Source organism: Staurois parvus, unplaced genomic scaffold (assembly GCF_062004578.1).
Source record: "Staurois parvus isolate SC_StPar_1 unplaced genomic scaffold, SC_StPar_1.0 ptg000264l, whole genome shotgun sequence".
NCBI lineage: Eukaryota > Metazoa > Chordata > Amphibia > Anura > Ranidae > Staurois > Staurois parvus.
The window spans coordinates 3,551,980-3,579,068 of NW_028318060.1; the positions used below are offsets into that span (position 1 = coordinate 3,551,980).

The 27,089-nt window shown below is 36.4% G+C and overlaps 1 protein-coding gene across 4 annotated transcripts in view; it reads left to right on the forward strand.

Annotated features, from left to right (window-relative positions):
* The window catches only part of ADGRB3 (adhesion G protein-coupled receptor B3), a 1,107,867-nt gene that overhangs the window by 973,898 nt on the left and 106,880 nt on the right, over positions 1–27,089 (forward strand). For all 4 annotated transcript variants that reach the window (XM_089681322.1, XM_089681321.1, XM_089681323.1 and 1 more), the window contains 4 exons: positions 10,864–11,014; positions 18,163–18,232; positions 19,386–19,452; positions 25,071–25,156. In XM_089681322.1, the coding sequence (XP_089537448.1) occupies positions 10,864–11,014; positions 18,163–18,232; positions 19,386–19,452; positions 25,071–25,156 (374 nt within the window). The remainder of the gene's footprint in view (positions 1–10,863; positions 11,015–18,162; positions 18,233–19,385; positions 19,453–25,070; positions 25,157–27,089) is intronic.

Consider the following 27,089-nt stretch of genomic DNA (forward strand, 5'->3'; position numbering starts at 1 on the left):
CCAGGTTAATTCCTGGTTTAGGCAAACTAATTCTAACAACATTACTTATAAGCATGTCATTAAAATATATAATCCTCATGGTATCAAGGTTTCATTCTAATACAAAGCCCATACTTCTTATGTTGACATTCCTGGGATTGACATTCTTAGGTTGACATTCATTCGTACATTATGCATACCTGACTATTGACAACAATAATTATTTATGGTATGCTTTCTTATACTGTAAAAACATGGACATTAACAGTTTTTCTGAAGATTAATGGATTTAGAAATTGTAGTGGTTTTTGAGAAGTCATTTTAAAGCTGCAAGGAATTCAGTGCACATGATTAATTACCTTTGGCTGTGTGGTGAAAGCTTCTCCATTGTAAATGACAGACATAGTCTGCTTCTGCCAATGACATGATCCACAGAGGTTTCTGTATGTCTGGCAGTAGCATTATATTACTCAGCACTCAGAATCTCTTTCTGAAATAGTTTAACTTTGATAGATTGTATTATCCCAAAGTAAGTTTAACACTGCTTAGGAAAGTGTTCTGCTTTTGTCCTTCTTACTTTCCTACGTGGTTACTCATATACTGCAATAATATGTTCAATTCACAGAGATATGTTTTAATGGATTACAATGGTGGCTTAGAGTGTTTACAAATGAATGTTATGTTAAGCAAAGCTTCACTGATGGCCAAAACAATTGTATAGAAAAACATCAGCGTGAAAGACAATAGAGGGAAAGAAATAAGAAGCTGGATTAGACAAACAATCAAACAGCAGTCAAGGGAACAATGAAAAGTAGGGTACTATGCAACAAACTATATATTAACAGCATAGACCTAAACCACATACAACAGGAACCCAGACAGATGTGGGAAGAAAGAAGAACTGACTGAAAAATAAAAATGGCCAAGGGCAAACAGAAACTAGAAGACAGATAACTGTACAAGTAAGGGGAAAGTAGAAGCCAGAATAGCAAAAAGACAAGTTTACTGAGATTGGAGAGTCAGGTATACTCAAGGATACAAAAAGATTAGCATCACAGAACAAGGAGCAAAGTAGCAAGGTAGCAGTGTAAGCATTAGGTAGGATTTAGACAAGCAATGCAGGTATTAGGTGGTTTAGAGTATAAAAAAATGCCAAAGACAGCAGAAAGCCACTGTCCTTCAGGTGCCAATTGATATAAACTGGCTATACTGTACATGTAACATTTCTTTTATTCAGCCTGTGGATGAAACAAAAGAAATCTAACAGATTCCTCTATCAACACTAGCAGCGCAGATGGAAGGATATCTTGTTGTAGTATATTGCATTCTGACAGACAGAGATGCCGGCTGTCAGATAACCCAAATGATGTCTGCATATGACTGGTTGCAGGCACTGTTTACCTGACAATTTTACACCTGACTTATTCCACTAACCAACAGAGCAAGCCACAGAACCTGATTCAGCATGAATTAGATGTGTGTATGGCCAGCTTTAGCCTCTATTGTTCCTTAAACATCTGACATTTGACAATTGAATAGGTTGGGATGGGGCTTGTCAACTGGAGGGGCCAAACTTAAAGTGGGTGTAAACCCTAAACATTTTATACCTTAACGCAGTTTGTGAATCCCCCCATACTTACCTGAGCCTGATCTCGATCCAATGCTGTGCCCATCTGTAGCAGCTCGCTCCTCTTCTTCCCACTCCTACAGGCTATGCTGAGAGCAGAGTGAACCATTGGCTCTTGCTGCTGTAAGTCAAATCCCATGACAAGGGAGTGGCGTACAGGGCCAGGTCTCACTGTCTGTGTCTAAAGACTCAGGCAGCATGGCTCAGAATGGAGTCTGCAGGTGTGCCTTGATAGGAACTTACTTCTTTTGGTGGTACACTGAAAATAGGAGGAGGAGGAGCCAGGAGTGCCATTAGGAGACCCAAGAAGAGAAGGATCAGGGCTGCTCTGTTCAATACCATTGCAAAGAGCAGGTAAATATAACATGTTTGTTATTTTTTTAACCAATTAAATACCGGGCAATTTTTACCTTCCTGCCCAGGCCATTTTTCAGGTTTCAGCGCTCTCACACTTTGAATGACAATTGCGCGGTCATACAACACTGTACCCAAACTAAAATTTTAGCATTTTCTTCACACAACTAGAGCTTTCTTTTGGTGGTATTTAATCATCGCCAGGGTTTTTATTTTTTGCTAAATTAAAAAAAAATACCAAAAATTTTGACGTTTTTCTTTGTTTCTGTTATAAAACTTTGCAAATAAATAATTGTTCTTCATAAATTTAGGCCGAGATGTATTCTGCTACATGTCTTTGGTGAAAATAACCCAAATTAGGATGTATTTTTTAGTTTGTAGGAAAGTTATAGAGTTCACAAACTATGGTATAGATCTGAATATTGATCAATCCTGAATGTCAGAATAGTACAGATATCCCCCAAATGACCCCTTTTTGCAGAGTAGACAGTCCGACGTACTTCATAAGAGGCATGGCAAGTTTTTTGAAGTTGTATTTTTTTTCTCATAATTTTTCGGAAAATGAAAAAATAAAAAAAATTATTTTCACAATTTTTTTTACATACTGTCACCAGTGCAGTACAGCGTCATCATATAACCAGCATGGCGGAGATCAGGGACACTGACTGGTGACAGTGTGAAAAAAAAATATATATATTTTTTTTTTTATTATTATTTTAAATTTTTTATTACATTTTTTTTCTTTTTTTAAGATTTTTTTTTCATATTTCACTATGTCCAAAGTAGTAGAATGTTAACATAGTAACATTGTACCATAGTACCATAGTAAGAAAAGTGCATTTTTTTTCAAATGTTTCAGGTGTTTTTTGTTTTATTTAGCAAAAAATAAAAAACTCAGTGATGATTAAATACCACCAAAAGAAAGCTCTATTTGTGTGAAAAAAAATGATAAAATTTCATATTGGTACAATGTTGCATGACTGCGCAATTGTCATTTAAAGTGCAACAGCGCTGAAAGCTGAAAATTGGCCTGGGCAGGAAGGGGATATAAGTGCCAGGTAGTGGTTAAAGCACAGTGGTACTAAAGGGCAGACCGATGTGAATGTACAATATATATGTATAGCGCTGCGTAAATTGATGGCGCTATGTAAGTACCTGAAATAAATATTCTATATTGTCAGTGATATAGACTTATGGGAGTGATAAAGACATGGGATTTATGGGACCTTGACCATACAAATTTATAATGTAAAAAAGTTATCTGCAAAAGATACCCAGAAACATCTTCCCACTGAAGATGTTTCTGTTAGAAAGCTTAGGAAATGTTAGTCTAAGTATAACTTTAGACCAGTGAAAATATTGTTTTTATTATGCATCCATTGCTTGCATAAACTTGCACATTTCTGTAAGTTATTATACAATAAATCAACTTTGATAACTTTGCCCTCATTTTACAGTTCTGGTTTGCGCACTACTATGTCTCCTAATCTCTGCATTGTGACTCATAGAGAAACAAATATAGCCACGAGCTTTTCTGAGAATATTCCATCTGTGACATCATTTACCTTTCTAATCAGTGTGGTTGGTAATGATTTCCTGATGACTGTGAGAAGCTGTAAACGTTAGTCATGCCACCAGATGTCTCAACAAATATTCAGCTTGCTCTCAGTAACCGCCCTTGAAAACAATGCACAAAACAACATTGTGATACAGCACTGTGCCAATGCTACAGCATAAAACCAGAAATAAAATACTAATTCAAATTGATTCAGTCATCAGTTATGTTAACTCGATCTTTAAGTATGTAGTCCTTTCATTTGCAGAGATCTGGTATTTTCAAAATGTTGTTGTAGTAATAAATTTACAATTCAGTGGGAATGCCTTGGTGTACTTCATCATGAAAATGAGCAGACATGCATATTTAATAGGGAACAAAATCAGCAACTTTTAAACCACATCCCTTTATCATAATGGACTCTTTACCCAATTTAACATAAAGTGTTTCTTGGCACAACCCAAGATGCATGTCATTTTTTTCCTCTTTTTGGATAGAGCAGTAGATGATTAAAACCCTGCCATGTTTTTTTTTTTCATCCATTTCCAAGTGGAGAGATTTCTCTTCAGGACCTATGTTGTATATACAATAGAAAGTGAGGAAAATGCAGTTGTCACAAGAACAACTTAATTTTTTCTGTTCAGGAGGGAACTTACAATTTTCAGATTTTCTTTCTGCCCTTGTGAAAATGGTCTCCAGGACAAATAGAGATGGTAAACCTCCCCGGCAGGGACACAAACCACAATAAAAACAGGAAAGGGGTTCCAATCATAACCATAAATATGTTGGATTTAGATATAATTAATCATAAATCTATGTGCATAATATCACAAATGAATGCAGTTTTAGTGGCCGTTACTCCACATTCTAGCATAAAATGCACATTTGAAAAAAATGTGGTAAAGGGTTAAAGATAATGATAATAACTGGTCATCAGTAACGCCTCGATTATTTTATACCCTCATACAGTACTACTAATTGATGATCTTAATTTTGCTTCAGTGCCCAGAGTTCTGTTAAGTACCTTCACCCAAAGGTCAATGAAATTTTGCATTTTGAGCTATCATTATATCATCTTTGTTGCCCCTTTAAAATGCATAGCTTTCAAAGGTAGAACCATGCCAGGTCAAAAATGAAAATCCTGTGTCTGTGCTGGAACAAGCCCTCTCATTAATCATTCTCAAGTGTAGTGTTCATTTGACCCTCAGCAGTTGCTTAACTCAAGAAAATATGTAGCTATGTGAATTCTCTGCTTCAACCATTGCAAGTATGGATTCTGTATTTTCAATTCCATCGATTTACTTGCATCTATGTGCTTGTTCATCTTATACTAAGGACTTCTTCAAAATGAGAAAGTTCTGTATTGCCATACAAATTAGAAATCATCTACATTTTTTATGGAAGAAATAAGCATGGTGTCAAGGACTGTCTACTTGGTCATTAGTCAGCATGAGTATGCCAAAAGTGAAACACTAAATCTGAAAAATAAAAAAGGTATTTTACAGTTATTTTAAAAAGTGTTTTTAAACCTCCAAAAGGTTTCAAGGTCATTATTAATAAGTGATCCGGGAATCCCTAATCAAGGATCCAATGATAAACCAATGATAGACAAATCAAAGCCTACCTCTGAAGCAGCCGGTTGTACCAGCAAAACAGGTCAGGAGGGGCCTTCTCCACATTCCTCTATCTCGCAGGGACATTTACCTTGATTAGTAAAAGATAAATTTTTAGAGGTTCAAATATAAATTACTGTATCACCCAATATATGGCTTCCGTCCAGTAGCCAAAAAACATGCAGACCGAAAAAGGATTTGTGAAAAGAGATTCACAGAAAAGCGGCTACATTATGAACAGAATGCGATACTCGGAAAAATTTCCAAAAATTATGCTTTATTACACATTAATGATTGACACACGGGCAATCGCCCTGGTTTACCATCACCCCAGTATGAGACAATGCACACAGACCTAAAACCATTAAAATCAAACCAAAACCGGTCTAAATATATGTGTTGCAAACGCTATGACCACCATAGTCTAAAGCATTTGCAGCACTTGCACATAGGTTACACTCCCTGTAGGAGGTGTGTTCAAAAAATTATACCATAGGTATATAATATCACATGCTATAAGTAAAAGCACATATTGTTACCATATAGGTTACACTCCCTGAAGGAGATTTTCAAAAAATTGTACCATGGGTATATAACATCACATGCAAACAAAAAAGGCAAATACAGTTACCATCTAGAGAGAAACATAACCCTAAGCCTATATAAGGCAATGTGGGTAAAACTTTGAATGAAAAAAGGGAAATAACCCCAATGATATGATGATGGATACATGCAGTACAACCCTATAGAAGCACATGTGGTTGGGGCCCATTTATCTGTAATATACGTGGATAGTAGCAAGGATTTTTGTAGATGAAAGAGTCCCTGTTGTTGTCTTGATGGAGAAATGGGTGCAAATAGCAGTGGACTGCTTTATATGGTTTCTTCACCACAGCATGTGGACTGCAAACCACTTTAATATTTGAAACAAGATGAGGCCCAGTAGGTCTTCCGCCTGTTGCAATATATGTAGTATGCCTTCTTTCTATATAAAACACCATAATGTCCCCCTCCTGTAATAAGACAAACAATATAAGAATAGTCACTCTCAGGGCTCTCACTCTATTGTATATATAATATATGTGTCGCAAGGAGCCTTCCTCGTTAATCCAGCAACTGTCCACTCACCACCTGTGCAATGGGTAGTATAAAAAGGAGATATCCTTCAAAAGTACTGCCGTGTTGATCCAGGGAACTACCGCTTACATCAGCCGACATTTCGCGCGTTCCGACCTCTCCATGGCGCCTGTACAGCTTTTGCATGACTCATGGCATGTGAAAATGGCTGCCTCCTTGTAGGTCGGCATGCATATCGCCAATGCGCATGACCGGAAGTGACGTATCTGACGTATGACGTCAACGCGTTTCGCCGATGGGCGTATCTCACTCAGCTTCGTCAGGACCAATCCTGGTGTGATTTTAATGGTTTTAGGTCTGTGTGCATTGTCTCATACTGGGGTGATGGTAAACCAGGGCAATTGCCCGTGTGTCAATCATTAATGTGTAATAAAGCATAATTTTTGGAAATTTTTATGAGTATCGCATTCTGTTCATAATGTAGCCGCTTTTCTGTGAATCTCTTTTCACATTTACCTTGATGCTTACAGCATGATAAGTACCAGTAATCCTATGTTAACCTTGCTCTGATGCTTTGAGCTTTCCTATTTTTGAAGAACCTCTTCACCAATATACATAAAGGGACTGATCCTTTCATTCTCTATGGATATGCCACTCAGTTGATACTTGAGCCAGACTTTATGTATAATTGTATGAGGGAGGTCACTACTCTTTATATAAATCCTCCCCTGAATTGTACCTTAGATCTGCTAGGCACCAGAGGGAGGTGAAGATATTACTTTAACATATTGTTCCACACAATCTGTTTCCTCCTCTGGACTACATCCAGTCTGGCGTTCTGTTTGGGACTTTTTAATGGTTACCCCCAACAAGATTTACTTGGCCAATAATTCAGTGTAAGAGGGAGGTCAGTTCTAACTATAGCGTTCACAGGATATTTTCTTCTGGACTACATACCATTATCTCTACATGGGGCTTAAACCATCATTCAACTCCTTATATCTCTTCCTGAGTGGCACAAGTTTATAACACAAGGATTATCCTTTTGAGGAGGACTCAAAGCTATCAATACTTGAAGTTCAAATGCTAAGCACTTATGGTCTTTATGGGAAAAAAAATCTGATGCCTTTATACATGTTTACACAGTTGGCAATCATTGGTAACCCTTGGAGGGAGCACAATATGAGATCTGTGGAATGTGGTGTATTGTTGTTTTTTATATGTTTTTGTTTGAATAAAAGAGTCGTCCATGTGCTTTTGACCTTATGATTTAATATATACACTTATAACACAAAAAAACACTAATCCTGCTTGAGGTCATAACTAGTCATTTTTATTTTTGTTTATTTTTTTAAAATGTGCCTATAGTTGCCAGTCATTGGGTTGCTACAAGGATCACTGAGTTTACAATCTTTTATTCTAAACATTTTCAGCAGGTAATAGGCAGTGGGTCTTTTCAATATCTCTAGAACAAAGGCAAGAATCTGTAATATAATTTTCAAAACCCCATTCCAATGCTTGTTTGTGGCCCTTGAAATCACTTTTAAAGCCAAGAGGAGGAGAGACTTCCCCATCATATGACCCCTGTGATTGGTCTTACAGTGATCACATGATCAAGAGTACATCATGCTTACTTCTGTTTAGTAGCCATGATTGAGAGCTGTCGGAGTCAGTGAGCCCTGCCACCGTGGCCATGCATTATGCGGTTGGGGAGAACCACTTGCCACCCAGGCCAAATCTGACATTTCTCACATAAATATTAAAATCAAAAATTTTTTTTTTGAAAATAATTTTCATCCCCAAACATTATAAATTTGATGAATGCAAAGGCCCTGGAGAATAGAATGGTGGCTGTTGCAGTTTTTTAAGTTACATAATATTTGTGCAGTGGTTTATCAAACTAAAATTTTCAGGAAAAAAATTTACATCCACCCAGAATGAGAGAGGCCCTGCCTAGCTATTAAATTATAATAGGCCAGGCGGGAAGCACTTAAGCAAGGATGTTATGTGATGTATCCATATGCAATTTATTTTATTTGAATCTTTTTGCCCAAAGGGTGGAGTTACATTTTACACATAACATAAAATAGTAATAGCAAAGACACAAATCGGTGAAGGTAAATGAAGCTACAATATTTTAGTATTTGAAAAGTATGTGATGTAAAAATGTACTATAAAATCACTTATAACATAAGCATAAAATTGCATCAAATTATATCTGTTATTTGTGATTATCATGTTAGAAAAAAGACTTTTGTAACAAATGGAAGTGTAAAAAGAAGGAAAGTGTTAAGTCATTAGACATAGCTATGTTCATAATTTAGAAATTATTATCAATACCGATGGTAAGATTTTCATGATGATGATAACTAGAGCTGAACAATCCACTCCCACAGTCCTAGTTTGGCAGTTTTAAATAAACTGTTTTTTATTTATTAATTAATTTGTGTATTTTTAATTTGTATGTTATTATTTTATAAAAAAAATAATAACATGCCCCCACTTTTCACTATTACTAACTGAACACACCAGCAAAATAAACTGGCACCTTCATAGCAAATTAGATGCAAGTGTTTGGTCCTATGCTATGTTATTGCCAGCTTAAAAGTACTAGTACAGCTTTGTACTTTATTGTGTTGGCCAAACCATTTCGTGATTATTCTGTTAAAGTCCAAGCGGCTAATTCTGTGTGTCTCTAACTTTCTGTTTGGGTTGAGAGCATAACCCCAAAGGGTCTGGTATGGATTCATAGGAAGTCCCAGCCATTTTTTTTGTTTTATTTGTGTGTCCCCATCTGAATTGTACCAAATCCTTATACTGGTGAAAGTCTGGTATAAATTGTAAGGGGACTACCACTCTGTTTTTTTTTTCCTCCTTTCATAACCACCCAGGCCACATACCTGGAAAAGGGTCTGGTATACGTTTTAAAAGGGAAGTCCACATAATAAAAACAACAGCAACAAAAAAAAGAAGCAGAGCCCTCTCCAAAAGCCTTACCAGAACCTTATCCTGTTACATATGTGAATAAAGCCTGTGGGTTGCCAAGGAATTCATACATTTAGTGGCAGCAGCCAGATGTCAGTTGGGTGAATGAGCCAAAAATGGCCATTTAGTTTACCCATTTGGGGAACCTTAAACAGCTAGAGTTCAGGTCAAACTATCTAACGCAAACTTGAAGTTTATGCTGAGACATTAGAACTTTACCTCATCTCAAGACCTCATGTGCATATATTGATTTCTTTATCTATCTGCCAGTAAGGATTGAGCAGTTCAGAGATATAGATATAGGGGCATACCTACATCCATAGGAAATTACCTTGACTCTCCTGAAAGTCTGATGATGATTTCACAAAGAGTAATAAAAGTTTTTTCAAAGAAAATATAATTCTGGGATATGCTTTGGGGTGGGAGAGAGAGGGGTTTTGATGGTAAACTTAGAAAAATTCCTGGACATGCAAGAAATCTTGTGAAACAGTTTTAAAAAATTTAAAATCTACAAGTTGGTCTGATATTGACACCATCAATACATTCCTTGGTACAACAGGGCACACACATGGGATACATCAAGAATTTCAGCAAACACTTACATATTAAGGGTTGTGTTTATAAAAGATTTGCTGTGTGAATTACATAGTAAATCTTTGATCGACATGTGTCCATCTACATTTCACAGCATTTGGCTATCACCCTATTCACCTATCATTTTTAAAGATAATTCTCCCATCTCTCCATCAGCATAAAACTATTCTAATTACAAACATGATTCTCTCACATATAAATTTAAACATAGTTCACCCATCAACATACAACATAATAAATTACAATAACAATATGATTTGCCTGTTACACTTAAAATTAAGCCAGATTTGTCCATCAGTTTCCTCATTACACATATTTAAAAATAGCAAACTCTGTACTCCTGCGTTGGGGATGGACTGAGCAAAGGCTATGGTAACAATTCAGATGTCCTGGAATATGCACTCCTTGCTGACCTCAACGGACCAGGGTAGTCCAAAGTCAGTAGATACAAAGAAAACAAACAGAGGGTGCTCCAACCTAGTGCATTATCGTAAAAAATATTTATTAAGAGGATAAAAAGTAAGTATGATACTCACAATTGACATAGAGGACAAATACACATCACACCAAACAGCGGTGTCGAATTCACACTGCATATAAGTTCAAAAATGGAACCCTGGACTTCCAACTGGCTAACGAGTTTTGAGGACTCAGCCTCTTCCTCAGAGCCAACATATTTAAAAATGATAGCTGAGGGCTGTTAAATTCAAATGGATTAATGTCCAGCAAACATTCCTTTTTAAATAGACTCTAAATTGTTTCTTTTTCTGTTTTTTATGTATTTACGTAATCCATTGTGCCAATTTTTTCATTTTTAACTTATAATAGCAATTGGAAAAAAATGGTATTTGGTTTGGTAGCTAATGGAAACTAATCTTAATCGCTTTTAGAAGTATTGAAAAACATGTGCTCTTTGAGACTGTGAACTGATTCAAATATGAATTTGAAAATACTGCATATATTTTGCACATGTGTACAAAAGTGGAAAGTTAATTGTAACTGCTGTATATATATTGAGTTGATAACCCTTATTGATATATTTTTAGTATTGGTGAATACATTTTTTTTCTATTCCTCAGGGTATCTGTACCATGACTACTGCCTTCCTCCATTTCTTCTTTCTGGCATCATTTTGCTGGGTTTTGACAGAAGCCTGGCAGTCATATATGGCAGTGACTGGGAAAATTAGAACAAGGGTTATAAGAAAACGTTTTTTGTGCCTTGGCTGGGGTGAGTTTTTATATAAAATTGTCAAGTATCTGTTGTGCCATCATTTTCAATGTGTGATATAGAATATCAGGTATATTTGTTACATTGCTTTAAAAATTATACTGACCAGCCATAATCTATACTGTGGTGGTTTTTTAAACTATAATTTATTTATTTGATGATTTTGTTTTCATTCCTTTATAGAGCGCCATCATAATCTAGTATAGGTATTGAATCATTTATATCACTACATTTGCAAATTGAGTTTAGAATTTGAGTTTGAGTTTCTAGTTCAGTCGTTTAAAGACAGCAAACCTACAAATGTGTTGCTTTTTTTTTAACCTGGAGCACATGGAATTAATCCATGTTAACACAGGGAAAACATGCAAAGTACACGTAGATAGTATTCTTAGTTTTAATTGCTCTCAGGTGTCCAGCCCGGGCCAACAAATGAAAGTGCTGCCCTACAGTGTATGGAATTTCTTATATAGTAAAATGGTCACTGAAAGTGTTGTCCATATCAACCAATAAGAGCATAGCAATCATTTGTTTCTAATGCATAGGAGAAAATATATCTTAAAGAGCATGTGCACTGTGGAAGCCCAACAAATGTCTGGCAGAGAAAAAAGGATTAGTCACCTGAATTGCCTTTGGTTTCCCTGAAGCTTATCTTTTCTCCTTTATTGACTTACTATGCTTTTGTCTCTATGTGAAAGCAGCATTCTTGGTATAGCCAGGATTTTGCTTCCTCATGTCAAAGCTACATAGTTACATAGTTAGCCTGGCTGAAAAAAGACAAACGTCCATCTAGTTCAACCTTAAAAAAAAAGTCATAATCCTATACCCACAGTTCATCCAGAGGAAGGCAAAAATCCAGCAAAGCATGATCCAATTTGCTCCTGCAGGGCAAAAATTCCTTCCTTATCCCCCGAGAGGCAATCAGATATTCACTGGATCAACCTTACCTATAAATGTTAGTATCCAGTTATATTATGTGCATCTTGGAAAGAATCCAGGCCTTTTTTTAAGCTATCTACTGAGCTGGCCAGAACCAACTCTTGAGGCAGTCTATTCCACATTTTCACAGCTCTTACTGTGAAGAAACCTTTCCGTATTTGGAGACAGGGGTGGACTGACCATTTGGAAACTCGGGCACTGCCCGAGGGCCTGGGGTCAGTAGGGGGCCCCATAAGATGTCCCTGGTACCTTTTTCATAGGCATTTTTTGAGTTTGGGCAAGGACACAGGGGCCCGATGATCCCCTATTACCCGGGGGCCCCATGAGTTGTCAGTCCACCTCTGTTTGGAGATTAAATCTCTTTTCCTCCAGATATAAAGATGTCCCCTTGTGCTTTGTGATGAGCTCAGGGTGAATAACTCCACACTATATAACGAGATGTTCACTATATGAACCTCTGATGTATTTATAAATGTTGATCATTTCCCCCCTTAATCCCTTCTTCTCAAGAGAGAATAAATTCAACATAAGGGTCCCAACACTAAACCTTGGGGTACACCACTAACAACCCTAGACCATTCAGAGTATGAATTTTAACCAGTTTTCTATCCATTTACGTACTGATTTTTCCAAGCCTGTAGACCTAACCTTACACATTAGCCATGTGTGGGGAACTGTGTCAAATGCTTTTGCAAAATCCAAGTATATCACGTTCACAGCCATCCCTCTGTCCACGGTCATCTCCTGATAAAAAGAGATCAGATTTGTTTGACAGCTTCTGTCTTTCATGAATCCATGCTGTCTGTTGCTTCAAATATTTTTTCCAGCAAAAACTCATCCCTGTGGTCTTTTATTAAACTTTCCAGTATCTTCCCAACTATAAATGTTAAACTAACAGGTCTATAATTAATTGATAAAGATCTTGATCCCTTTTTAAATATAGGCACCACATTTGCCAATTCAGTGGTACTATGCCAGTCATTAAAGACTCCCTAAAAATTAGAAACAATGGCTTTGAAATGAAATTCTTTAAGGACCTGTGGGTGCTATCTGGTCCAGGTGCTTTATTCCCCTTTATTATGTCTGTAGCCCTGGTTCACATTGATGCAGTGTGGAATTTGCTGCATTTTCTGTGTGAATTCCGCACCGCATCAGAATCGCACCCCGTTCATGCGAACCGCTGCGGGTGTGTATGTTAAGTTAACAACACCCCGAAAGCGGTTCGCAAAACGCGGTGTAATGTGCAGGTGTGAATACCCATGTGATCCGAATCTAGTGCAGACCAAAAAAAGGGTCCTGCACATTTTTGGTGCAGGTGCAGTGCAATTAGAGCCATGCAAAATGTATAGCTCCAATCGCACCGCACACAAATTGCATGTGATTTGCACAGAAATGCGGTGCGGTTTCTGTGCGAATCACATACAATATACTGCACTGCATATATGTAAACCCAGGCTAAATATTTCTGGATCATGTCAATTGTGGATCATCTGGGGCTGTGTCAATACCATGCCCATTATGGACAAGAGCTCCCCCATGCTCCTTTGTATTCACAGAGCTGAAGAAGGTATTTAATAAATTTGCCTTCTCTTTGTCCCCAGTCACCCACTCCAGATTATTTTGTAAAGAGCCTACATTCTCAGACGGAACCTTTTTACTATTAATATATTTGAATTATGTTTTGGGTTTTGTCCTGCTATCTTTTGCAATCTGTCTTTCATTTTCAATTGTTGCTGCCTTGATTTCCTGTTTACATATTCTGTTATATACTGTTATTTTTTAACGATGATAGGATTCCTTCATTTTTATATTTTATAAAAGCTCTTTTTTTTTTTATAGCTTTTTAACTTTTGCCGTAAGCCACATACTGTAGGTTTCATTTATAGCCTTTTAAACTTGTTGCCCATGTGGATATTTTTGTTAATCAATGCCAATATTCCCTCCCAGTTTAAGTCTTGGAGAGCAGCTCTCAACCTTGGAAAATTAGCTCTCTTAAAGTTGAGTGTTTTTATTTTTCCCGTATGTGCTTGTTGTTTACAGGTAATGATAAATGAAATCATATTATGGTCACTGCTACCCAGATGTTCTTTTATATGGACATTAGTAATAAGCTCTGTATGGTTTGAGATTACCAGGTCCAGCTGAGCATCATTCCTAGTTGGGGCCTCTATGAACTGTACCATAAAATTGTCCTGTACAAGGTTTATAAATGTTTGCCTGTTTCTGCAGTGCCATTACTCCAATCAATTTCTGGGTAGTTAAAATCCCCCATTATTATCACTGTCCCAGGCCTTGCAGCCCTTTCAATCTGTGCAAGGAGCTGAGTCTCCACCTGCTCATTAACACTGGGTGGCCTGTAGCTTCAGCCTCATCAGATTCTCCATCAACTAGGTCCTCTTTCACACTTGCTTTGCGATCACCTTTCACATAGAGAAAGACACCACCACCTTTCCTTTTTACCCTGTCTCTCTGAAAGAGAACATAGCCAGGAATATTAATAGCCAAGTCATGTGAAGTATGAAGCCAAGATTAATTCTCGTCATGTACCAAACTCACTCATTTTGCTTGGCAGACTTCTGGCATTGGTGAAAAAACACTTTAATACATTGACACCTTTTGCACACGTATATTGCATGTTTTTTATTTTTCTACAAATGGTACCAATTCCAATGGCTGTTTGCAACAAGGGAACATTCTTATTACCTGCCATAGCCCTCTCCCCATCTTTCCCCATTCCACCCACCAACGAGGACTGACCCCTTTCTGATCTGTCTGCCCCATTACAATCTAATTCTCCCTCCCCCCTCGATCCTAGTTTAAATACCCCTCCAGCCACCCTCTAATGACTGGTGATCTGAATCTGCTGCAACAAATCCATAGAATAAATGAAGCAGCAAGAGCTTTGCATTGCAGCTTACTCTCCAGCAAGGAGACAAATGAGCAGCCCAGTAGTGGCATCATCAGATTTTACTCCAGTTCCCATGAGAATAGCAGTCAGGAATACAGTGCCCTAGATTCCACACTGCACTGAAAGAACCAGACTGAAAAGTAACAAGACATTTATCAAGGTATTGCTTAGGCACAATTAACATTTTAGATCTTATAACATAGCAAATCTTCAGTTTTTGAGTTCAAATCCAGTTTAAAATATTGAATGATATATGTAACACAGATTTGGCTATGCCTTTTCCATTTCCCCTTCTCACTTTTTTAATAAAGTCATAATATGTTGAATATGCACACCTTCTGGTTTGTGTAAGTAACTGTGTTTCATGTAAAAAATGTTTGTTTGCTGTTTGCTTTCAGTATTCAATATTATAATCTCAAGGTTTTGAACTGTGCTTTTCAGCCGTGAGACTTCCTGGATTCTCTATTATCCACCTTTGTGTTTTCTAACAAAATGAAAGACTGCAGGATCACACACATAATAGAAAACTGCAATATCATTCTGACCTGCTGATTATATTGATTACATCACACCAAGCTCAAAATAAATGTACTCAATTTGCTGGATAAAATACTACTGAAGGTCAATAAACCTCCATTTTGAAGCTCACATGAGTTGACTACATGTCTTCTGCAGTTGAACAGATATACAGTAGTAGGTCATGTAAACCACCTGCCCAAATGCACACTTGCTTTTCTTGGTTCAGCAATTAAAAAGAAATATTTACATGCTATTAAGTAAAAAGACATGGGAAAATGACTGCGATCTAGTTTACATTGAGGCTTTGTATAAAAATAAAAAAATAATAGTTGTAACCTAGCAACCTCTATATAATTTATCCAGTGCAGAAATCTAACAGCATTTGAAAAATACACTGCACCATAAATTATTCATTTCTGGCAAATAGATGGCCACCTCTGCACTGCTCATATATCATTTAATACAATGCATCATATAGCTAGATCATTATTAAAAATGCATTTGTAACTAATTCATAAGCACGTTGGTCACCTTACAATTTGTTTCATAAATAATTCTATATTCAGACATATGTAAAAGGTCAATCACACATTTATGTGAGGGCCTCCAATCTCTCTATATTGTTATTAAGCAGGTATTTGTTATGACTTCAACATTTGGGAATGGTCACACCTATGCCCCTGATATTCCCATGTAAAACTATGGGAGCTGCTAACAATTCTTTGCAGTACATTTTCTAAAATGAATGTTAGCAGTAAACTCAGGTAATTAATATATTTTTGCAAAGTGTTTATTGTTTTAAAGCCCATCTAAATGTTTAATTGAAATCAGTTAAAGACATTGCAGGTGCATCAAACCAAAAGATGTGTAAATACCTACAGTTTGTTTTCTTTACAAAGCAGCCACAGTCTGAACATAAAAGCCTCTCTCTGTTTTCCACTCAGACTGTGGCTGCTTTCATAAGAAAGTTAACTGACACCATATAGTTTGATGCACCTGAAATATATTTAGCTAATTTAAACTGAAACTTCACTTGGGCTTTAACATAGATGATTAAAAGGTTAATTAGATGTGTACCTTTAAATAAATCCAATTTTTTAAATTATGTTTTATTAATATTAAATATATAAATACAACTTTTCTACAAATTTTTGTCCCACCCACCATGACCTAATGGTTTGACTGACAGGTCATAAGTCTTCTGTTCTATCATGCCCCCATCCACGCCAGCATGTAAAGAATAGGCAAGTTACAGTATGTTATGCAAGAGTCCAACTCACGTTACCTTCAATTCACAATTTCAATTCCCGCTACATGATGGGAATTGTAGTTTCTCATAGCAACAATACGCAATGAGTGGGCACGAATTAACTTTGGCTTACAGCCAAAGTTAAAAAGCTATAAATATTAAGAGAATAGCTTTTATAAAATATAAAAATGAAGGAATCCTATCATCGTTTAAACATCACAAAGAATATAACAGAATATGTAAACAGGAAATCAAGGCAGCAAAAATTGAAAATGAATAACAGATTGCAAAAGATAGCAGGACAAGTGCCAAAAAATAATTCAAATATTTTAATAGTAAAAAGGTCAGGTCTGAGCATGTAGGCCATTTACAAAATAATCTGGAGTGGGTGACTGGGGACAAAGAGAAGGAAAATTTATTAAATAACTTATTCAGCTCTGTGTATACAAAGGAGCATGGCGAAGCTCTTGCCCATAATGGGCATGGTATTGACACAGCCCCAGATGATCCACATTGGCTCACAATTGATATGATCCAGAAATATTTAGCCTGGGTTCACATATATGCGGTGCAGTATATCGCATGTGATTCGCGCAAGAACCGCAACGAATTCCTGTGCAAATCACATGCGTTTTTTTTGTGCGGTGCGATTGTATGGCTCTAATTGTACTGCAACCGCACCAAAAACGTGCAGGACCCTTTTTTTGGTCTGCACTAGAATCAGATCGCATGGGTACTCACACCTATATGATCTGATCCTGCACATCGCACCACGTTTTGCGAACTGCGTTCGGGGTGATGTTAATTTAACATACACACCCGCAGCCATTTGCATGAATGGGGTGCGATTCTGATGCTGTGTGGAATTCGCACAGAAAATGCTGTGAATTTTGCATCGTATTAGTGTGAACCAGGGCTGCAGACAGAATAAAGGTAAATAAAGCACCTGGACTGGATGGCATATACCCACGGGTCCTTAAAGAATTGAGCTCTGTCATTTCAAAGCCATTGTTTCTAACTCTTAGGGACTCTTTAATGACTGGCATAGTACCACTGGATTGGCAAATGTGGTGCCTATTTTTAAAAAGGGATCAAGATCAAGTGACCACATTGCAATCCCTGAGTACCGGGATCTGCATTCAACTGTGTCCAGCAGTTGCAGACAAAATCACATACATGTACACAATTTTTTCTGCAGGTGCCAGTCTTCTGAAGTATATGTACAGTGGCTGGTCGGCAAGTGATTAATGAATGTCACTGCTTATAAGCCCCTGTTTTTTTGTCTAATTGACATAGAGCTGGTGTAGGAAATGTGGAGAAATGTTTGCATCAGGAACAAGAATGCAGAAATAACAATGAAAAATCTAACTTTTCTGTCCAATACTAAAGAAAATGTTTCAACTGGAATCATATTTACTAAATATCTTGATTATAATATGATGGTGTATGATAAATATTTTCCAATGTCTAAAGAAACAATAAATTAAAAAACTGTGGAGAGAAGCTATTTTATGATGACATTGTATTTTTTTTTAGGCTTGCCAGCATTAGTTGTGGCCATATCAATGGGCTTTACCAAAGCAAAGGGATATGGAACTCCACACTAGTAAGTTTTGTGACTTAGTTATTAACTTTATTATTTATACAGTAGCTATATTGAACATATACTAATTCACTTCACTTTACCAACTGAAGCGAACTTATATAAATAGCTGTGGTAATTGGGGTATGAATCAATGTGACTTTGCAAATTGACCCTGTTATGAAAGGGGTGGGCTTCCACTAGAGGCCTAATCACTTTTGACTTCATTACAGCAGCCAGAACAGTTGCTGAAATTGAGCTCCCATGTACTACCAGGATACAAGCAGCACTCCTATACTGTACATTGGAGATTATTAATTAATCTAAAATCAGAGAAAAATATCTGATTAGAAACAATGAACTTAAGTTTGCCTGAACACCAGCTCATCCTTACTGATTAGCAAAGTATGCAGATGCTTTGTACTGAGTTTGGTACGCTATTCAGTTGCCTATATACTGTATATGTATTGTTGGAACAGTATGTTTATTTTCAGCACAGTTAGTGATGCAGGAATCCACATCAACAATCTCTTATTTATGTATTTTTCTAAAAATCTGGCCAATACTAAAAAATAATGCTACATGCATTTTTTATTTAAGTCAATTAATATTTACAATGTAAAGCCATAGCCATTATCCTAGCTAGATGGGTACTGTGACTTTTACAGTCTAAATGCACTTTTGCTCTACCTTGTGCCTTCCAACCTCCTCACCTCAGGTAGGCATAAGGGATCGTTCCTCAGATGCAGAAAATTACCCAACCCCTCCAGGGCCACAGTGCTCACTGGCTCTGCACTGTGTAATCTGCAGCCTGTTCACTTGTGTTTGTCAGCGCAACTGGAGCTGCCACAGAGCTTGCTTGAGTGATACTCATCTTCTTTGGAGGAGAGGAGGAGTACTTAGGAATGAGGGCATGTAAAAATTGTCAGGTTCTGGGCAGACTAAGCAATTTGCTGCATCTCAGGTATGATTTTTTAATTTCTTTTCCCTGTGATGAAAATTGTAGATAGAAGGGAGGAGCAAAAATGTATTTATAATTCAACATTTGCTCTTATATTTTGTAAGGTACCTGCATTGGTCATTTATTAGATGTCTCTGAGATATAGCTAACTATACTAATGAGTATTTCAGCTTTTATGGAAATCACAGGATTTTCTTTTTTAAACTTCATTTTCAGTTGCTGGCTGTCACTTGAAGGTGGACTGCTGTATGCCTTTGTTGGTCCTGCTGCTGCTGTTGTTTTGGTAAATACATACTTATTTTGCATGCATATGATGTCTTAGCTCTTAAAATCAATAAGTCAAACATATTTTTTACTAGAGTCTTTTAAATGTGTGTGGTAATGTGTGGCAAATGAAGCTCATGCATAGAAATACTGAAACTGATGGCCAGCCTTCCAGTTTGGTAAAGCAAATTATTAGGGGATTACTACGAACACAAAATAGTTATCTGTTTGAATGTATAGGAAAGGTGCTACATAAAAACTATTAAAAAGGTTTTGTTTAGATTGAGGTTAAAGTGTTAATTCAAAATCTAATTACTAAATTATAGCTCTGTGGACTAGTGAGAATATGGGAGTAGAAAAGAACCCCATACAATAAAAAAAAGAGAATGTCTTGTCCTGGAAATTCATGTTGCTTGCGTTATTTTTAAATAGGATGTATTTTTGTACCTATTTATGCTGACATAAACACTTTTAATGCAATACACCTATCTTTATGTCTAGTAACTAAGGTTGTTGGACATGGGCAATGAATTTCAATAGCTTTGCTTGCGTAGTGACATAACTAAATTAGGCAAAACACTGGAACCATCAATATGCAAAAGCAATATTTCACTTGATGAATGCCAATATCACTCAAAAGGTGTCTATTAACACAGCGTGTAGTGGAGTGTTCTTGCAGATGGCAACAGGGAACTGACTATTAACCAATGTCATTGCTGGGTAAAAAAAACAATATAATGAATTATGAACATTTCCTTTCTAGCAAATGTTAATAAGGAGGAATTGCTGGAGCATTATTGCACCAAACTGTCGAAAAGTATTGGCAAAACAAATACATGCAAATATAAATTTACATTTCTGTAAAATAATTACACTTTCGAAATGCATTGAAGCAAAATGTTGCATAGGAAATAAGCAACCCTAAAATAATTTTACATTCTCGCTTATTCAGAAGGACAGGAAGACTGACAACAAAAAGGCTGTTGGCCAGTATAGGATAACCCTGCCCACAACCAACATGCCTCATTTTCTGCTAGTGTCCTCAGGAGAATAGACATGTTTCTTTAGCTCTGATGTTTTCTGTTTGCTTGGAGGAATTTTTTCCTATCAACAGATGCGGGTAGGCTCATGCCACACACTGAAATCTTGGAGATCTCTCTGGTCAGTGAACGAGTGCAGATTTTCCAAGTTTATTTAGTATACTGGTAATCTCTGCAACACTCCTGCATTTCTGGAAGTTTCTCCAATCATCAGTTGGTGCTGCTAGATTAAGATATTGAAACTCCTGAAAGTCTCTCCAGTCATCTAAGGAGCACAACTTACAAGATCATTATCCGTACTGCTATGACATTCCTGTAGCTGGCAGTGTCTGAGTTCCAGTTCACACAGGGAAATTCTGTGCTCTCACTGGATGAAGAATCTATTTGACTGATTTCAACCTGTGGCTATTATACTCAAATAAGCAAAGTTGATTTATAATTATTTCAGCAACAACTATTTTTCTATACTAAAGCATGTCACAAAGTGTTTTTTTATTCGGGGACTTCATTACATAATTTAAAAATACTTGCTTGTTACTATGCCTTGTCAAACCACACCTAGGTAATTTTTCTTTGAAGATATACCCCGATACTGCAATTGATCCCTTAACTATAGTGTGGAAGGACAAATGGCTTTTCATTTGATCTTTGATGTTTCGCTAAAAGCATTACAGTTTTTCTCTCCCATGGATCTCATGTCAGTACGTATGTGTGGGCACACTAGACAAAGTGCTGGACTGCAGAATTCTTGTCTAAGAAGAATTTTTTCTTCATAGTCTTTGAGGGACAATGTCTATTTAGATCTGTTTTAGATATTATTCATTTAGATGCTTTTGGTGGCCAAAGCACTATTTTCTTCATGTTAAGAAGCATATTTGTGTCTTCCAACTTTTGATTGTTAGGAAACTTTTTTTTTACTGTTCACTTCCGCAAGGTTCTCATCAAGACCCTACAAGCCTTGGTTCTCTGTCGACCATCAAGGCTTGGCAATCAATCTGAAAAATTCTCATACAGAAGAAAAATGAAAAGAAGAATGAGAAGAAGAATGAAAAGAAGAATGAAAAGAAGAATGAGAAGAATGAAAAGAAGAATGAAAAGAAGAATGAAAAGAAGAATGAGAAGAATGAAAAGAAGAATGAAAAGAAGAATGAGAAGAATGAAAAGAAGAATGAAAAGAAGAAGAAGAATGAAAAGAAGAAGAAGAAGAATGAAAAGAAGAATGAGAAGAAGAATGAAAAGAAGAATGAAAAGAAGAATGAGAAGAATGAAAAGAAGAATGAAAAGAAGAAGAAGAAGAATGAAAAGAAGAAGAAGAAGAATGAAAAGAAGCATGAAAAGAAGAAGGAGAAGAATGAAAAGAAGAAGAAGAAGAATGAAAAGAAGAATGAGAAGAAGAATGAAAAGAAGAATGAAAAGAAGAATGAGAAGAATGAAAAGAAGAAGAAGAAGAATGAAAAGAAGAAGAATGAAAAGAAGAAGAAGAAGAATGAAAAGAAGAAGAAGAACAATGAAAAGAAGAATGAAAAGAAGAAGAAGAAGAAGAATGAAAAGAAGAAGAAGCAGAATGAAAAGAAGAATGAAAAGAAGAATGAGAAGAATGAAAAGAAGAATGAAAAGAAGAAGAAGAAGAATGAAAAGAAGAATGAGAAGAATGAAAAGAAGAATGAAAAGAAGAAGAAGAAGAATGAAAAGAAGAAGAAGAAGAATGAAAAGAAGAAGAAGAAGAAGAATGAAAAGAAGAATGAGAAGAAGAATGAAAAGAAGAATGAAAAGAAGAATGAAAAGAAGAAGAAGAATGAAAAGAAGAAGAAGAAGAATGAAAAGAAGAAGAATGAAAAGAAGAATGAAAAGAAGAAGAATGAAAAGAAGAAGAAGAAGAATGAAAAGAAGAATGAGAAGAAGAATGAAAAGAAGAATGAGAAGAATGAAAAGAAGAATGAAAAGAAGAAGAAGAAGAATGAAAAGAAGAATGAAAAGAAGAAGAAGAAGAATGAAAAGAAGAAGAAGAAGAATGAAAAGAAGAATGAGAAGAAGAATGAAAAGAAGAATGAAAAGAAGAATGACAAGAATGAAAAGAAGAATGAAAAGAAGAAGAAGAAGAATGAAAAGAAGAAGAAGAATGAAAAGAAGAAGAAGAAGAATGAAAAGAAGAATGAAAAGAATGAAAAGAAGAAGAAGAAGAATGAAAAGAAGAAGAAGAAGAAGAATGAAAAGAAGAAGAAGAATGAAAAGAAGAAGAATTCCAGTACAGCAAAAAGTGTATCTGCAGAGAGCTCCGCTATTTCTGACAGTTCTCTGACAGTTCCTTCACATTTACAGCGGTTGAAACATTGTATCTATTTGTTTCCGAATAAAAACATCTGTATCCTAAATGGAAACAAATAGATACAATGTTTCAACCGCTGTAAATGTGAAGGAACTGTCAGAGAACTGTCAGAAATAGCGGAGCTCTCTGCAGGGACACCTTTTGCCGGCTGTAGAGGGGATGAAAATCGGCCGATCGGGAAAAATTCGATTTGCGCATCCGAAGTTTGCTAATATTCGGATTCGGTGCGAATCGAATTTTTCCTAATATTCGAAACGAATTCCACTTCGCCAAGTTCGATTCGCTCATCTCTAATTAAGACCTTTCTGCCAGGAGTCTTCCGTGTATCTTCCCCTGTTCATTTACCTGTGACTCCATGGGAGACATTCCTTTCTCTACTGTTATCCTACAGGAAACTCCTTTTCCACAGGGATAAGGTGATGTTGAGGCCCAGGACATGCTTCTTACCAAAAGTAATTACTGCCTTTCACCTTAACCCGGATAGTGTTGTTCCATCCCTCTGTTCCACTCTTCCATTTCTCTGAGTACAAAAATTCTATTAGTTAAATATTTTGAAGTAGACCTGTAGTTACAACACAGCAATAACCATTCTGCCCCAGTGTTTTGATAAAAAAAAGAAGAAAACAATGAGAGCAATGTTTAAACTACCTTTGCTGACTTCTATGTCTGAAAATGCTAGTTGCCTTGCTGTCGTGTTGACCTTCTGGCTTTCATACTTTTAGTAATAAACTAAGTAGTCAGACAAGAACTTTTGACTGTTTTGTTTTGACTTTTCTGACTTGTTCAGGATCTTTGGTTAAGGCAATAAAGCCAGTGAGCCAGCGTAACAGCTCATATTTTCAGAAGATGGAAAGTCAGTGCAATGCCTATACTTCTCTTAGGGCAATTTTACATTGAGTGTTTAAGGCCTTCTTTATATTTTATAATTACAGTGCAGCAGGGCAATCATTCAAGCCTGCTTGAATATACACTTGCCATCCACTTTATTAGGTACACCTGTTCAATTGCTTGGTAATACAAACCGCTAATCAGCCAATCACATGGGCAGCAAATCAATGCATTTAGGCATCTAGATGTGGTGAAGATGACTTACGGAAGTTCAAACTGAGCATCAGAATAGGAAAGAAAGGAGATTTAAGTGATTTTGAATGTGGCATGGTTGTTGGTTCCAGATGGGCTGGTCTGAGTATTAAAACAACTACTGATCTACTAGGATTATTGGGAGCTATTTGTTTCTTTGCACAGAGTTTTAAGAGCTGTTATCCTTCCTCACATCTCACTAAAAAAATATTAATATTATTGGATATGAAGATCATTCCTTGGCAAATTTGTTTTACTTTTATAATCCATTCAGTTCTGCTGACCCTTTAAAAAAAGGTGTTGCTTTTTTGTTTTTGTTTTGTGTTTATTAAAGCTATGTCTTTTAATTCTTTTTTTTTCACATGCACAATGATTGAGCTTTGCAATGGCCAAGCAACACATCAACAACATTCACATGAAAACAAACAAAGTGAATTTTTCCCTACATGCATTAAATTATGAAACCTGCATTTCTTTGACACTGACAGTACTAATAACCAATTCTGAGCTAAGGAAACAGTAAATGGTACTTTTTTTCAGCAAATTATTGGTACCTGATCATATGTGTGATGCCCTCAACAGGATTATATTTCCAAAATCAGCCCTGAATACTCATTAGAAAGACTCCCCATTTCTAACTTGCAGTCTATCCTCAGGGAAGCCTGCAGCCTTACTTCAGGAGACCTATCTCAGGGTAGTGCAGATGTGTGATGTTAACAGTATAATCCATATCAGATCCTGCAGGATTACGCATTCTCTCCTTTAACCACTTTTTATGACAATTCACTAATAAGCAATGAAAATTGGCCCAGTGGAGCATCTATGATTTTAAGTAAATGATTATATTTGCTAAGAAAACCTGTTTTCTTGTGGGTCTATGATCATTATACAGCAATGTCAGATGGTCCTAATCTGCATATTTGTAAATCCTTACATTTTGTAGCCACCTGGAATTCATTGTTGGCAGACTGCTCTGGAATACTAGATGTTATATCCCTTTATTGCTCTTGATGGTGCCTTACTATATAATAATTAATTTATTATAAATATTATCTTTTCTAGCATTCATATGTGATCTGGAATTATTTATATGATTTAGATAAACATATTTGGTAATTAAAATGTAATCCTATATGTTTAACATATTGACATGTAAGGATCCTTATGTTTAATACCTCTTTTTGTTGACAGGTCAACATGGTAATTGGAATTTTAGTCTTTAATAAACTTGTTTCCAGAGATGGTATCCTAGATAAAAAGCTCAAACACAGAGCAGGGTAAGCAGATTCAAAATGTCTGTAATCATATTCTTCAATTATAGTTATTCATTCTGCATATTCCCAATTATTTTAGTTTTATATTAGATGCATGCTTCATCAAGAAGTTGATATTTCATTCATGTCTCCAGATTTATTTTCATGAAAAAAGAAAAAAAAATATTAAAACAAAAGTGCAGAATCATCACACAAAAAAATTAAATGACAATGAAAGCTCAAACTACTTATAATTATATCTTTTTTGTACATGACTACAATTTTAGTGATGTATATTATTAAAGCAAACCTGGTAACCTTTTAACCTTTTAAAATTAAAAGCTCAACCTGAGAGCAGGCACCATTGTTATCCTCATATGTTACTAACAGCTTGATGTCCTGAATCTAGTAAACATGTGCACTCTGTAACTGTTTCCCTTTAGCTATTCCAATTTTCTATGAAAATGCCACTCTGACTAGAAAGGGAACTCTAATTGGCTCACTGGAGGGAATGAAACCAAGATCAGAGGGGCATATAGACAATGGTTTTATAGTTAATATAAGATTTTTTTCTTTCTGCTCCAAGTTGGCACTTTTTTTAGCTTAAAAGTTTACAAATGTTGACAGGTTTTCTTTAGATTGCATAGGCTATGCTATGTTAAAATTGTAATTAATTACTGTTGTTTCAAATTAATTTGAATTAATGATGTGCTGACCATTGTTGTATAATTTCTAATGTGCATATTTTACTGTTTTATTAAAGGAGTTCAAAGAACCACATAGTAGGTTTTTACCAATGATCTAATGCATAGAACAATAGTGCACATGTATGCAAAAATGTGTATCTTGCTCTGCCTTAATTACTGGTAGCCAACATAAATTTTATAATATTATATAACCTCTGACACTAGAAGGACATTAAATGGTGCGATGTGTTTATTTGCATTTAATGCAAATGTACCCTTGTACTCCTTCCCCTGAGATTTGGATATCTGGGAGCCACCTTATTATATATATGGCTCCCATATTCTTTATAAGTTCCCCCCACAAATCCCCAAAATGTTAAAAAGCACGTAGCCTGGTCTAGTTCAGGGAGAGGAAGGGTGTGTACTCCCTGACCTTCCTGTAACTCCGGCTGCATGACTGGATAAGGATCTGGTTGAAGTTTCAAGGGGAACCCCACACTGTTTTTTTAAACGGGCACTATCCTTTAAAACGTGAACAAAATGTCATGTGGTTCCCCTTAAAATTTTAACTCCCCCCACCTTGCCTCATTTTGAAGGGACAAGGTCTTTTTCCCGACATCTGATCCCCCAAAAAACGGAAGTGATGGTTTGTAAAAGAATTTATGTACTATGACTTTTTTACACCTCACTAATGTACCCTGATTTAAATCTACATCAATCACGCTGTCCAGTGACATAAGTTCATCACGATGGTGCCCAGTGATGCAAATGCTCCTCAGTGGTGGCATTTCCCCGCCATAGTCCCATTGTTAACTGACTGTGTTGCAGTATTGTAAACACAGTGATGAGAATCCTGGGTGACATCATTGACTAAATACGGTCAATGATGTTACCCATTATAGCCCGGCTATTTGTTGACATTAAAGCAGCAGGGGATTAGAACAGATGAACAGGCTCATTTGGACTAAATAGTTAGCTGGGTCTGCAAACCTGTGTTGGCACTCCCATTACTAAATGACAAATCCTCAGTGCTGCAGTAATGTAAAGTCTGCTGTGGAACTTGGGTGATATCATTGACTATATTTGGTCATAACCAAGATCCCCCTTGAAAGCCCCCCCCCCCCATATTGAGAAGCATGTGGCCTGGTCTAGTTTTTTTGGGGGGGGTTCCCTTCATTGGTACATGTCCCCCATGGTAGTGCCCAGCTACCCATGTCCTTTTTTTAAAAAAAAAAATAGCTTGACTATTAGCTTTCCAAGGAGCTTAGAAA